Source organism: Triturus cristatus, chromosome 5_1 (genome assembly GCF_964204655.1).
Source record: "Triturus cristatus chromosome 5_1, aTriCri1.1, whole genome shotgun sequence".
NCBI classification, from domain to species: Eukaryota; Metazoa; Chordata; class Amphibia; order Caudata; family Salamandridae; genus Triturus; species Triturus cristatus.
The window spans coordinates 21,803,223-21,819,724 of NC_140587.1; the positions used below are offsets into that span (position 1 = coordinate 21,803,223).

A 16,502-nucleotide genomic window follows, 5' to 3' on the forward strand; every position below is an offset into this window, starting at 1 on the left:
GGAGGTCTCTTGCAAATAGTCAACATTGCAGCATGACTATATTCCACCGTCTGTTTCCAGAAACAGAAGGCGTGGCGACCCACCAACCTCAGAGTTCACTTCCAGTTCCTAAAGTTGGACTTCAAGGCAGTGGTTACTTATATCCTCGCGCCTCCGTACCCTCTTCCACCAATCCCACTGCCTCTCTTTTTCTGTCCTCTATGCTAACACTACTGCCGGAGTGTGTGGCTTTGCATTTTCTGCCTAATTATTGACCTATTACACTTGTCACATATTCATCCCACTGCAACAAAAAATTCAACTACCTCAAACATATGAAAAGCCAATTAAAAGGCCTATATAAATGTGACACATGATTAACCGGGCAGCTATCTGGATGCTGAATGAGGTGAAATATTTGCCTAGAGAGTATGAAGATCCCCATCTACAGGATGAAAGCAAATCCTACATTATTCATGCAACTACAGGTTACAAGAAGGATATTGCTGCGAAATCAGCAGTTATTTCAAAAAGAAACCTGGAATCACAGAAACATTTGATGGATTTTATGGTAGGATGCCGGAAAGCCTGCCAGTGTGACACATACATGAAACACATGAATGGTCACCTTATGACCAGCAAGGCTGCTTTTAAATAAAAAGGATATACTGCTCGGAGGCCATAGTGTAGTCTGACAACACAACTTGCTATCAATTCTGACACATAACCTATGTTAGAAAGAATAAAAGAGGGACGTATCTTGTTACATGGGGTGTTTACATGACAGTTAGGATTCTGCTGAGTGAACCCTTGTGTGTTTTGCACAAAACATTTCATCCTGGGAGTTAAAAGGGACATTTCTACAACATTGGAACTATCCTGAAATACAGTTTAGGTGACGCTGCTCAGGGCCTGAATGAAACCAAAAATCAATCCTGGCAAAAATGGTCAAACCAGATTGGCCCTATGGGGGGCAGTGACTATAATGGGCCCCAGGGACATGGTAGGTCATAGCAGCACATCCTGATCTAATAGCAGCCCTGGGCATGGAACATGGCCAGTCCAGCCCTCACCATGCCTACAATTCTAGTGGCCTTTTTGGTTGGTGCTTCTTTGTGCCCGTGGATGCATGTCCTATGATTTTATTTTTTAATATGATCAATCCTCGCATTCCCCAAAAGTAGTAAAATGGCTCTGACTAATGTTTTGGTTGCAAAAAAAGCAGTAGCCTGCTTCCTACGTCACTAAAGCTATCAAGTGTGCTTCGTGGTTGTCGGCCATGTTTTTGCCAGCAAGGATTGCACTGAAAGGATATTAAGAAACTTTACTGCTCTTATCATAGGTCACCAGGATTGGCTTGTACACTTCTGGATGAAGGTTTGAGGTGTCACAATCTCCTCATGTAGTTCTGTATAGAGGACTCACAACACTCCACCCACCGCCAATGGACTCTCGGAAGATGGTCATCTGAAGATCAGTGAGCTCTTATAAACTGCTTGCACACATGCGCACAGTGGAAGTCAGATCAAAAGGGACCAATAGAAGTGCAAGATTTGTGACGCACGGGTTCAGATCAAAAGGGACCAATAGAAGTGCAAGATTTGTGACGCACGGGTTCAGATCAAAAGGGACCAATAGAAGTGCAAGATTTGTGACGCATGGGTTCAGATCAAAAGGGACCAATAGAAGTGCAAGATTTGTGAAGCACGGGTTCAGATCAAAAGGGACCAATAGAAGTGCAAGATTTGTGACGCACGGGTACATTGGTACGAAGTCGTCCTTCTGAAAGACACTACAATGCTGACTTTTATTTTTCAAATATTTGAGATTTTCCATTTCAGAATTCATGAATACAACATCAGGGGGTGTAAGTGAGATTGTGCGACGGCAATTGATTGGGTCAAGAACATGCAGGTGGGACAAGAGAGGGTGTAAGGATGTGACAAAAGAGGGAGGCATTGGAGGATGGAGGAGAGAGAGAGAGGCATCAGGGACAGAGGATCCTTGAGAGAGACACATTACCTGGAGCAAGACAGAGGAGGACATGTCAAGGGCAGTGTGAATCTTGTTGATGGTGGTTGGAGACGCCTCTTCACTCTCTTTGGATTTAGAGAGCGCATGTGAAGACCCTCTGATCATTGGTGACCAGCCAGAGTCGGCCCCAGTCTTCTGTCACGTGAAGGAACTTGAGTGATTTGTAGTCCAGCTGATCCCAGCCTATTCCAACAGGTTTTTCATCGCTTATTCCAGCCCTAAGAACAGGTCAGAAGATGCTTATTGTAGAGATCTGCTGGAACTTAGTCAACATTTACAGTACATGCACCATTAGGACACCTCAAGCCCTCATCCACCCTACAAGAGGATTCTCCAGTCTGGCTACAGACATTTGGCATGCCACATACCGGCAGGAGGCTCCTGTGCAATAACGCCCCAGAATCAGCAAAGGGTAATAAACACACATTGAACCCAAATGATCTGTGGGAAGAGTTTGAAACATTAATACCCATCAAATTAACACTTTTCTGAAAATGAAAGTGATGCTGGGTGGGATTCCTGATGCCCACGTGGCTGTGTAATCAATTGCTGCATTCCATCTGGATGTGGCATACTCTGCTATCTGTGATCATGGTGGAAAAGTTTCAGAGATTTGTGGGTTCAGACATTACTACAATGTGTATCCTTTCAATATGGTCATCATTGCATAGACACCAATGAGTTCACTTTATCAGCTAAACATCTGAGTGACAGAGCCGGTACACACGGAAACATGGCAGGTACAAGGAAAGACGGACACACCCAATGTCCACTACATTCTTTTTTAGGGTAAAAGGTAAGATCTTACTCTATAACACTTAAAAACACTTGTGAACTTATTAGTGTAACTCCTGGTGAAATGATGGAACACAATTGTGTAATAGCAGAATAGCCCTGGTCAATGCACAGTCAATGAGCGGCACAATGTTATGTCTAACAGCATAACACAGAACCTTGTGTGATCTAAAAGAAGACACTGACCAGAACACTACTGATGAGATCATCTGCTGCATCACTGATGACATCACATGGGGAACAGTAGGAGACTTTGGAAAAGACTCCACCTCTGTTATCACGAGTTCCATGTCTAACCACTGAAAATGGTTTCATGCTAACGTTCACTCTCAGGGGCTCCGACATTCATGGTGGGTGCGATAACTAATGATATTGCTCTCCACCACACCACTCTGTAGGCACTCATTGAGACGTTAGCAGTCTTGTCTCTCAGATGTGTCAGGGTGCAGAGGGGGTACATACACAGGCGACTTGCGCATCCAGGCAGTATATCTTGTCATCTCTTGTGAGCAAGTTACAGCCTTTAAAGCTTTTTATCCAGCTGTTTGACTGGGTGATGAAATTGAAAAGGGTTTTTAAATTAGAGCAGATAGACGTCTTCTTTCTTGCTGAAGCTTCGCTCACAGACCCTGTGTCCCGGGATGTGCTAGCGGGTACTACTGAGGGATATTATACGACCGATAGTAAAAGGACATCAATAACAGAAGATGATGTTGCAGGATGTTCTAGCCGCTATTTCTGAGGGATATTATATGATCAATAATATTGAACATCTATAAAAGGAGGTGATGTTGCAGGATGGGCTAGCTGCTATCGCTAAGGGATGTGATATGATTTATACTAATAGAACATTTATAAAAGGAGGTGACTTTTCCTGATAGATGGTCTGGTTGCAGGATGTGCTAGCAGCTATTCCTGAGGGATAAAATATGAATGATAGAATTAGAACATCTATAATAGGAGGTGGTATCGCAGGATGTGCTAGCAGCTTATCCTGAGGGATAATATATGATCAATAGTAATGGGACATCTATAAAAGGAGGTAGTGTTTCAGGCAGGGCTAGCGGCTTTTGCTGAGGGATGTTATATGACCAATACTATTAGAATATTTATGAAAGGATGTGTTATCACAGGATATGCTAATGGCTATTCCTGAGGGATAATATTTGATTGATGGTAAAATAATATCTATAAAAGGAGGTGGTGTTGCAGGATATGCTAGCGGCTATTCCTGAGGTACATTATATGATCGATAGTAGTAGAACATCTATCAAAGGAGGTGGTGTTGCAGGACATTCTAGTAGCTATTCCTGAGGGACATTATATGATCGATAGTATTAGAACATCTATAAGAGGAGATGGCACAATAGGGTGAAGAGACACAATATCAATGGAGTAATATTGAGTTGCTTGAATATCGAGTCAAGAATATCGATGGTGTAAAATATCAACATTAGTTTTTTTTGTTGTTAAAAATCTCAATTTTTGTGTATTTTTTGAATGTCGATTTGGATAATCTCGATGTAAAAAATATTGTTGTAAATAATACCAACAATTTGTATTATTTTGTTTTTGTTTAATGTTTCAATCAATCAATCAAACATTTGTACAGCGCACTACTCATCTGTGAGGGTCTGAAGGCGCTGGGGGGGTGCTGCCACTGCTCGAACAGCCAGGTCTTGAGAAGTCTACTGGTGGTCAGCAGGTCCTGGGTCTGCCGCAGGTGGATGGGGAGGGTGTTCCATGTCTTGGCGGCGAGGTGGGAGACTGATCTGCCGCCCGCTTTCATTCTGCATATGCGTGGGTCGGTGGTGAGGGCGAGGACAGTGGAGCAAAGCTGGTGGTTTGTGGTGTAGAAGGTGAGTCGTTCGTTGAGGTATGCTGGTCCGGTGTGGTGGACTGCCTTGTGAGCGTGGGTGAGGAGCTTGAAGGTGATCCTCTTATTGCCGGGGAGCCAGTGCAGGTCTCTCAGGTGGGCTGTGATGTGGCTGTGGCGGGGAATGTCGAGGATGAAGCGTGAAGAGGCGTTCTGTATGCGTTGTCATTTCTGGAATTTGGCCGTGGTTTCCACGTAGAGGGCGTTGCTGTAGTCCAGTCTGCTGCTGATGAGGTCCTGGGTGACCGTTCTTCTGGTTCCGGTGGGGATCCATCTGTAGATCTTGCGGAGCATGCGGAGGGTGTTGAAGCAGGAGGAGGAGACGGCGTTGACTTGCTGGGTCATTGATAGCGATGAGTCTAGGATGAACCCCAGGTTGCGTGCGTGGTCGGTGTGTGTCGGTGCATTAATATTTTAATAGTGCTCATGTTATATGTATAAAATGTATGTTTTTATTGTATTTTCACTTATTTTTAGGAGCAGATGTTGGGTTTATAGAGGAGAAGGGTGGGGAGTAATTTAAAAATATTTGTTTAAAGTATTAATCATTTTTTAATTATATGTCCATATTTAGTAGCAGGATGTTGAGTTTATAGGGGCTAAGGGTGAGGAAGAAAGTTAAAAATGTTTGTTTAAATTATTTTTTGTGGGAAAAATTAATAAAAATGTTTTAATTAAAATTAGTAATTTGAAAAAGATATGGACGGTAATTTTTTTAGGTGAAAATATTTTCATGTAGATAATATACAATTTATTACAAATATTCTAAAAACGCATTTATAGAAAAATATGTCAGTAAAATTGTATAATTATTTTTATGTATATATTATTTCTTACTGTATTTGTTTTCATACGTTTAAAATATTAATGAATTTAATAATTTTTGTTTAAAATTTGGAATCAATTGGCAAATGACATTTTTATAAAAAATTAAGGGACATTCTCAATTAAAAATGTAAATGTATGGTTTTTTTTTAAGAAGAGAAAAACCCAAATTTTATTTTCAATTTTTAAAATGTTTGAAATATTGTAATTTATAATCTGTTATTTTTTTAAAAAAATGTTTGAAAAATATTTGTAACAATTTTTGGGAAATGTTTGTGTTACATTTTTGAATTTAAAAATAATTTGTTTATTTTTATAAATGTATGTTTTTTCATAGTTTTGGAATTTTCAAATTTTTAAATGTTTAAAATGTTTACATTATTTAGCACTAGCACTTTCCATTAATATTTGTTTTGGAGTTTGCATATTAATTTCTTTTAGTTTATTATCCAGCAGTTTCCCTGAGTTTAGTTGGTTTGGATTTGGAATAGTAGTTTTTTCTTAGTTTATTATCGAGCAGTTTCCCTGAGTTTAGTTGGTTTGCATTTGGAATAGTAATTTTTTAGGTTTTATTATCCAGCACTTCCCCTGAGATTAGTTGGTTTTGGAGTTGGAATTGTAATCTTTTATGGTTTGTTATCCAGTACTTTCCCACAGTTTAGATGGTTTGGTGTTAGAATAGTAATTTTTTATGGTTTATTATATAGCATTTTTTTGAGAATTTATATGTAAATGAAAAATAAAAACATTATTATTAAACAAAATGTACTTTTACATTACAAAAACATTTTTAAATACATATATTTTTTTAAAGTTTTGAAAATTGGTACATTTTTATGCAAGCATAGTTATGTAGTAGTAAAAAAAGTATATTTTCAGTACTTTCATTATAGACTTTTTGATTTTTGTTATTTATCATTTATTTTAAAGAAAAGTAAACATTCTAGTACAGTTGTTTTTGAATTTTTTTAATACATGTTGGATTTTATTTTTGTAATCAAATGATATAATATATATTTTACACTGTTATATTTCGTACATTTCGTTTTTATTGTTTAGTACATTAAATATTATTATTTAAAAGATACATATTTAATATATTCAATAATTTGCACATTTTTTAAAGAATATATTTTTGTATCATATATTTTTTTACTTGAACATTGTTTTATTGTTTGCACATCCACAATATTTTCCCAAACTACCTTGCCTGCACTTGCTGTCTTGCCGCCACCGACATTGGAGTCATCTGGGGTGCTCTGCTGGTCTACCTGGTCCTGTGAGAGGAGACCAGGAACTACCATCTCCAGCAGCCCCTGCAGTGTGCATGCTGCCAAACATGCGAGGAAGCATCAGGAGGCGCTTAAAGGGGCTCCGGGAACACCGCAGTGCGGGATGTGTGTGGGCGTGCCTGGGCCGTGCCCGGACAAAGCCTGGGCCAAGGGCTGGCCCATCCATGCCTGTCAGAGACCGAAGGAGGCTGGGCTGGGCCACCCCTCCGACAGGCATCATCTTTCAAGCTCCACTGTGGTGAGTCATATATTCTGTTACTACGAGTGCAGAAACATTGCACTATGGGGAAACGTACCACCATACCTAGTTTCCACACCTCTACCTCCATAGACAGTATGCTGGAAAGAGCAGTCAATATTGTTGCCATTGAGATTGAGCTAACCGAGAGGCGCCTTTCCCTGGGACTGACAACCCCTCAGACTGCTCCTTTTGCTATGGAAGGTGATTACATTAGTCCCCCCCTGACACCGAACTTATCATCTACCACCATCAGGGACCCTCAAGTTACGGAAACTGGCTGCAGTAAGGAAAGCAATCAGGACAGCGAGGGTATCGGGGCTGTTGAGGATCTCCCAGGAGTGATCTGTAATAAAGATATTGTACCAAACATGAATGTCTCCCCAAATCCTGTAATTACCGGAGCAAAAAGGAAAAGAGAATTGACCAAACCCACGAGCTCCAAGAGGAAACAACCACCACGTTTAAAACAGCAACGTACTGCACTGAGCTCTTGGATTCAAGGCTCAGTGAATCCAGCGGATACAATAATTAGTAACGCCAACGTCACAGTCGATTTAACATCAGTTGAAATATTAAATCATACTACACATACTCAGACTGAGCCTATGACAGGTCCTTCAACTCGTTTTAGCCTTGTCCATACCTCAATTGACATTTTTGTGGACACTGTATATGAGCGCATTAGAGCCCTTGTTGATAAGAATTTTACTGCTCTTTGGAATCGCTTATATAGTTTGGAGTCGCTAACAAATAAACCAAGCTCACATACTAACGCCCCTAAGCTGACCCCACAACAAGGGGAGATCCCCAAATCACAGCCCCCCAGTGCATCGAGCTCCAACAACCAACAGAAAAACCCGACTTCTACACACCCCTCCTCTACTAGTATTACCAGTGTTTGTGATACTTGTTCTAAAATTAAGGAATGTTTTACATTTAAATCCATCCCCGCATAGAATAAATTACAGACGACAGGTGTCACTAACAGCCCTCACCCATCAGTTCACCCAGCCACCCATGTTGCCACCTCAAATCTTGCAAATAACGCCACTCTAGTCTGTAACAATCCCCCTATTGAGAACCATGCCACTGAGTCTGCTGAGGCCAGTAAAGAAGTTCTTAGCCTACCTCCGGTAGGTTGTCCCTATGTCTTAGTCCTAGCTGGAGTTCCCCCCTTAAGAAAAAATTAGACTGAGTCCTGGGACCAATTGCGAAATAAATGTGCTGATTGGCTAAATAAACACAAAGGGCTTAGGGTGGCAAATATCGGCGACATCAAATGGTGCCTAGGGTGGGTTGGATCCTCACCTAAGAATATTGAGGGAGATTGCGTTGTCATTAATTTTCACCGGCCATCTCTGGTGACATCAGTATTAATGACACAGGAACTTATTAGCACCATCCCACTCTTATCTGGTCTTTACCACTGGGCTTCCTTTATAAACCGACCTCAGGGCTAAACACACTTGTCACTTCCCCGCCTATGGCGCATTACAGATTTTCTGTTTTGTCCACCTTAGACAGATTAGATTGACTAGCGCTTACTCGAACACCATCTGAGCCTATCCCCTCAAGACCCATGCCCAATTCTATAGAACATGATATCCCAGAACCACTTGCATGTGCTAAGCTGTATTAGAACATTGAAATGTTGGGAGCTCCTTTGAAAACAATGGAGTGCTCCGGGCTTATAATGGCTGGTATAAGCCCGGAGCGCCAACATTCCAATGTGTCTTTGTTCACAGCTCTGGCTGTGAACAAAGACTTCAGGGAGCCGGAGGGGATTTGAATCCCCTCGCGTTCCCTGAAGGCTTCGTTTTGTTAGAACATTCTGCCCTCTAGTGGCAGAATGTTCTAATAGCCTTATAGCCCTTCGTAGCAGGGCTATACCGGCTTTTAAAGTCCCGCTGCTGTTGTTAAAGTCCCTCGCCTTCGGCTCGGGCCTTTAACGCTGCAGCGGGCCTTTAACAGCCGGTATAGCCCGCTACGGCGGGCTATAAGGCTATAATATTGCCGGTTTAGCTTCGAAAATAAGTTCTGAAGAGTGCATGAACATAGTCAAGAAATATGATATCCTCATGTTTCAAGAAACTTGGGCAACTAGGGATTTTCACCTAGAAGGGTTTCCATGTTTTAACATTATTGTACCCACCCCCAAACAAGGTCGCCCATCTGGCGGACTCTCTATTTGGGTGAATATTTCTTCAGGGGGTAGTGTCAAAACCCTTGTCACAAACAATGACAACTATCAAGCCGTGATTTATACAAGAGGGGCCTCAATTCTCTTTATTAATTTTTACAATAACGATTTTCTGACTGCACCAAATATGAATTTTATTAATTTGTTTAATTTTTTCTGTGTTTTACAAAATCAAATGGCGCTTCATAATTTAGCTGGAATTTGCCTGGGTGGTGATTTTAACGCCAGGATGTTTAGGGCAAATGAGCTCGTTACTGTTCCTGCTTCAGATGTATATACATGTAAAAGAGGGAAAGAATTGCTGGATCATTTGTCCAATCACAATTTATTGAATGTGATGGACATTGCTGACGCGCATTACAATGACAGTCGCCCTATCCCAACATATAGAGGTCGTGGCTGCCCCTAGACAACATCACTTCCCCCGGTAAGACCATTCACCACAATTACATGCATCATCACGTGGTTATGCCACACAATGTTTTGGTTAGTGTATGATGACGAGCTCATGTAACTACACAGTATAGTTACGTGGCATACCACACATTGTTCAGGTATGTAAGTAACAATAGGCTGATGAAATTATACATATGGTAATCAATTTATTTTAGCAATGCTGTTTTCATCTGTGTCTACTGCTTACAACATTGAACATCCCTTTGTCTGTAGCTGTTCTTCCCACCCCTCCCCTCCTTTCCCTTCCATCCAATCATGTCACGGACTCATGGTTCAATTAGATTTATGAGATATGACAACGTAACCATTAAAGGCCTGATTCCGATGTGGTTAGGAAAGCATTCCCACCAAGGGCCCAATTACGATGAGGTTGGTAAGGCCTCCTAACGGCATTTTCTCTTTCCAAATCGGATCAGGAACATGTCTTCCCAACCGAGGGCCAGATTAAAATCTAGTTAGGATCATAGGCTCCCATAGAATTCAATGGGAGTCCAACCAAATTGCATCTGGAAGCATCCGGATGCATCATACTCGGTCGGTCAGACTCACCCAATCCAAGTCGGTCGGAAACCATTTTCAAACCGATTCGATTCGATCAGGAAGATTTCCTAACCGCATCAGAATCGGGCCCTAAATGTTTGATTTTACTTCTCGAGGTGCCTTTCTTCAAGAAGGTAGATCAATTTTAACTTCTCTCACTTTTTCCACATTGGGATTACCTCTGGAATCCAGAATACATGGGAGGTGACTTTTTCGCACTACCTAGTAATAGCCATCCCCAACAGTAGTAGATGTATCTTAGGTCCTGAAGAAATGCTGAGATCCATTTAGGAAACTATAGGGCATGAAACATGTCGACCACCCACACACCATACACATTTCTCCAGACCAAAGAGGGTATAATTCCCCCCTTCAGTCCATGACTCAACAGTCGATTTTTTAACATATAGCACAAGAACCCAGTGAACAAAATTACCCTTGGAGTCTCTTGAAGCTATTTTTAGATCACATTCACTTCACTCCACTTCTACTCACAATATACACGTAATGTTTGAGAAAACTGTGCATGCGCGCTCATGTGCATTTTTTTGGGAGAAATGTGCATGCGCGGGAGCGCGCACACTCGCAGTTTTCTTAAGCATTACCGGTACGGCGAGGAAGAGGAGGAGGGCAGCCCGGGGACGCCACAGTAAAGAGGTGAGTGGTTTTACGTTTATTTTTGATTACTGTTAACTTACTCCTTAATAGGGGGTAGAGGTGGGTGGTGTAGTAGAGATCCACGGAGTTCCACAGAGTTTGTTTGCAACTCCGTGGACCTCTGAATAGACCCGCTACACCCACTATGCCCAGGGTTACTATTTAGCGCCTAGATTTCAAACTCTTTTTCCTTTCATCCCCTCATAGCAGCAGCATACTCTTTTGTTTTGGATTATTGGTTGGGGCCTGTATGCTGGACCACCTAAGCCCCTGTACCTCCTCATGATATTCAATTACATTTATTTATTTTGTTTTGGAACTCCTACGGAGGTCCACAAAAAAACATCAACAAATTAAAAAGACAAACTTTACATACAATACAGAATTCCTCCTTATACATTGCTATAAAAATATTATATCAAACATACTGAAAGATGTGCAAATAATGCTCATGTAACGTAACTGGTACTATGTAAAGCACTCTGATACCTGATTGGATTCGGGTCAAGTTCGCGCTATATTAAACTCTGCCAAAAAAAAAAAAATGTGTAAATACATAAGACAATCAAATAACCAACCAGTAAAAAATTATTTTATCAAACCTAATATGAGATGTGCAAATAGTGCTATGAATACATGAAGCAATAAAATAACCAACCAGTCAATATTAAGTCATAACAATAAAACTACTCTTAGAACATTTTTTGATAAATAGGCAGAAATGTTTAAAAAAATTGACATATCTTAAAACACACCATTTCATTCAGAGGGGACAAAACCAAAAACCGTGCATCCTGAGTAGAGTGAATATTGAATTTGGTAAAAACTGGCTTTAAGGACACTCATCTCGCACTTTGCAGCTTTGAACATACAAATAAGACGAGATTTAGGGCCCGATTCACAGAACTAACTTAAGACTAAATCCTAAACTTAGTACCAATCTGGTATTCACAGAATGCACCTAGTACTTCTGGTATTCACAGAATGAACTTACTACTTTTGCGATTCACAAAATGAACTTAGGACTTTTGCTATTCACAGAATCCATTTACGACCACTAAACTTACGTCCGCACCCGGGCCGGATTTTCCGCCCCCGGAGCGGAGTTTCCGGGCCCGGAGCGGGAAGTCCGCATGCGGGCCGGAAAGTCCGCTCCGGGGGCGGAATACCCGCTCTCGGGCCGGAAACTCCGCTCTTGGGCCGGAAATTCCGCTCTCGGGACGGAACATCATTACTGTTGCCATTGATCATTTGAGCCAAGGGGAAACACCTGTTCAAGTCCCTACCATCCCCCACCATGCATCAGCTGACGCACTCCAGCCAATCCCAGCCAACAGCTCCAGTTAGCCATCATGTTGCCAGTGCCTACCATCCCCCACCATGATCCAGCTGAAGCCAATTAACACAGATTGACCAGCAGCAAAAAACATTTAAAAGCAGCACACAGTGAAGGCACCGGTTTGGCCACACGCAGTTTGTATTTCCAAGCAGAGACCGGCCAAGAAAATGGAGCTCATGAAGAGAAAGAGGAACTTTACAGCAGAGGAGACCACCATGCTTGTGGAGTTCATTGTGAGGCACCATAAACGCCTCTATGGACTCCCACCCTACTGCACCAGTGGGAGCCAGAAGGCAGCCCTGTGGCAGCAATTAGCCACTGCTGTCACAGCATTGGGGGAGGACAGGCGCACTGTGCAGGAAGTCAAAAAGAAATGGCAGGATGAGCGGCTGAGGGTAAAGGATAAATACTCCAGGATGGAATTACAACAGATCCTCCCAGCCGCACACTCTGGACCACGCATCCGCCTCACCACACAGAAGGAGGACATCCTGACGACCATACACCCCCACTTGGTCCATGGGCTGCCTGTCAGTGACGTCCGCTACGTGGTACCAGGTAAGTGGGATGAAAAGTGAAAGTGCATGAATAGAAGGTCTGTGTTGCACTGTCAGTGTGAATAAGCAAGTAGTCCAAAGTGTATTAATTAATCCGTAAGTCACAGACTCCTGTGTCACCCTCTGTATGTAGCACTACAAGTCCCACAATCCTTAGGGATGGAAATGGCAAATCCCTCCTCCACTCCTGAAAACATGGCCACTGTCCAGTTGCATTAATACACCAGCATGCTAAGTAGCAATTGACAAATTACAGCAGAGATGCCCCAGTAACAATGCCACACCCAATCCAACTCTTGTGCAACCGCGGATGCGTCACATTGACAATGCGGTGCACTGTGGCGCTGGGATAGACAGATGGGTTTCGCAACTGATGGCATCAGGGGGATGCTCTGCTGGAGTAGTGTCGCAAGTGTGACGCAACTCCAACTATGTCCATGGACCGCCTACACCTAACGCTCAGGGCAACTCATTACAGGTGCCTCAAGCTGGTTTAAGTTTGCATGGCAACACCCTATGAAAAGTGACTACGTGAAATGCCGTCAATTACAATGCATCACTTGTACGAGGCATAACCAAATAAACACACACCCTGCCAAATCACAGCTGATGCATGTTTAATGTTGCGCAGGCCCGCACACCGTGAGGCATCAACATAGATGCATAACATTGGGAATAAGTCTGAAGCCCTAATTTTCATCTCTACTGCTGTACTCAGAATCTTAATCTCAGCAGCTTGGAAAGATACACAGGCCCCAACATTTCAAATGTGGTTATCCAGATTTCTAGATATACATAATGTGGAGGCGGCTCTGTATCAACTTAAGGGGAAAAAATCAAGAGAATTGGGGTTGAAGATTTGGGCACCAGTGGCTGCCTTGCGCACTAGTAGATTGTCATAATCTTACTGATTTTCAGAATATAGCTACGTCTGTCTTCTAATATTTATATCTTCATTAGCTATACGTTCCTTCTCGCTCTCTTTCTTCCTCTGATTGTGGCAGATGGCTCTTTGTTTTACTATATGTATCTTAACTTCAATATCAACATCGACGCCACATCATTCTATGATTTACAACCTCCAATCTCAATTAGACACTAGAAATGTAATTCGTCAACCGACTTCTACATGCCTTGTTCTTGCTTTATCCATATTTTTTTTTTTTTTTTTTTGGCTATTTTTGTAATTTGCTTATACCTCATTCAGCTTTCTTATTTAGTCAAAATGTATTCATATTGTATTGCTATAGTGTAACAGGAATCCTCAATAAAAATTTAAAAAAAAAAAAAAAAAAAAAAAAGGGAATAAGTCCAAATGTGTCACCTGTATTACCCCACCGCTGTGACACAGAAGTGACGCAACTGCCGTGTTAATGTATTACAAGGGGCGTGGAAACATGCCACTAAATCTCTATGAAGTAAATCACCCCGTGCAAGCTGAAAGCACAAAGCAGAAGGTGAGAGAACCATCTGGTCCAAAAGTCAGACACCTATTCTGTTGTAAATTTCCCACCCTGCCACGCCACTACGACCCCAATGCACCACTGCTCCTACCTGCCCAGTCAGCAGCAGTACTGCAAAACACTGTTAGCATGCAGAAGAAATGGGGAAATCACAGAAATGTTCCACCAGCACATATTCCAGTTGTTTAGTTTTCTCTCTTCTCACCCATTGACACATTCAGCCAGAGCACAGACAACTGCCGTAGCGGAGGTCCCTGCATCTAATGGGAGGCATCGCCACCGTACACCCTCACCGACTGGTAAGTCAAAGTGGCCAGGAGATGGTCAAAATGCATACATTGCCAGGAGTGACCGAGGGACATGTAGTGCCCACATATGAAAGTCAACCAGAGATGTACAAATCGCTGCATTACTATTGGAGTAGTCAATGGACATCCACCTTTAGATAATTATAATTGTGAACAGCTGAAGACAATATATTACATGTCTTAGCTCATCAAACCTTCGTAATTGCGGAACATGACATGTTTTACAGCAACAGGCCCAGACCTGGGAATCCAATCCTGTTATCGAGTGCCACAACTACTCAAAAGGGCGCCCCCACTATGTTGTAATGGTGTCTGTAGACGTAATCAATCAAAGTAATTGACTGAAATATGGCAATGATGAACAAGTGAGATCCCAGGGTCATTAGTATTGACAATGCATACACTGTCCAACTTTGAATGTTTCCAATATAGATCAAATGCCCAGTCCACACAGCTGGTCATGTACCACTTACATTGTCTGGCTTTTGTGTTGCCCATCAACAAAACACGATAGTGGACCGCACATCAGGATCCGTAGACATGTCATTGTGATATAGGTTGCATCCAGGTAGTGGGCCCATTCGAAGTCATGTGGGAGCAATCATGATATTACGTATAACACACTAATGCAACGCTGGTGCCCACAACTGCTTGTGCTCATCCTTTGTGCCAGAAATCTAGTGCATCACATGTGGCTGCCAGAATGTGAAGTAGCAAAACACACTTATCATTGTAGGTACAACGAGGTCCTCCCAGAATCAAAGACACACACTGACTTCTGCTACAAGGTTGGCTGTGACATCTGTTCAGGGCCCACACACTGTTCCGGTGCTGGGCCAAGGGAGGGGAACCCAAGAATATATCAGGCTGACTGCTCAAGAAATGTGCCTTTCACGTCCGCCGTATGTTGCATGTGTATTACAACACTGTTGTCCTGCATCACAATATGCTCACATATGGCATTTGAACCCATGCAAGATCAGACCCTGGTGGCTAATGAAAGGATGACACAAAATGTATGCCAAGTGAGTGCAGAATGGACATTCAATAGTACCATGAGTCATATGAAGTGACCAAAACACAACCGGCTTGCAATTCAATGATAGGAAACACCACGATGATATTGCATGGCTGAGGCCAACACTTATGCCAGTAGTGTACCTTTGAGATGAATGTAGGGGCTGCTAAGGTGAATCTTCATGTAGTTACACCTGCTAAATGACTAGGCTGAAGAGCAACACGCTAATCCAGTGCAGGCAGAAGGCATCAAAGCCTTTCAGCCTATCCGCAATGTTACATTCTGCTTGCCTCCTCTCCTACTGTATTCACATGTATAGGTTAGTGCTTGACAAAAGAGGTTTGGATGTCTGCTGTACAAGACACCAATCGTCGTCAGCTAAGTAGTACCATGATCTGGGAAATAGAGTACGCAAAGAGAGGACACTCAAAGGACGGACGTAAGACATCTGTGTTCTCTCATACAAATATGTGTGACTTCATGCGTGGGGAAGCACAAATGAGCAACATCATGTCCCTGACAATTGTAAATCTCACACATGAAACCCTTTCTGACTTGACAACAAACAACATGAGACTCTGGAAATATGTAAGTCTGAATGGCAAAGGTGATAGCAGTGTAATGGGGAGGAATCGGGGTCATTTATCCTTTCCTATCAGTAATCTTCTCATACATGTGTGTCTGTTGATGTGTCATCTGATTGATGTCACTGCTGTGTGGAGGGAACGGCTGGCACCTGCTGCATGTGAGCAGGTGCCCAAATGTAAAGATCAGGAGCTAAACATGCTGCACATCGTTCTGGATTACCCACAAATGGTCATTGAGAATGACATGTTGGCTCAGAGCTACCATCTCTTGTTGCAAAATATAGACCTGTATGTCTTATCACAGCTGCTGACCGGATTACACCCCAGCAGCATGC

General features: G+C 42.3%; 1 protein-coding gene across 1 annotated transcript in view; it reads right to left on the reverse strand.

Annotated features, from left to right (window-relative positions):
* Positions 1-2,086: 2,086 nt before the first annotated feature.
* LOC146829982 (fish-egg lectin-like) overlaps positions 2,087-16,502 on the reverse strand; it is a 127,961-nt gene continuing 113,545 nt past the window's right edge. Inside the window, exon 4 of the mRNA XM_085603670.1 lies at positions 2,087-2,231. Coding sequence (XP_085459796.1) covers positions 2,087-2,231 — 145 coding nt within the window. The remainder of the gene's footprint in view (positions 2,232-16,502) is intronic.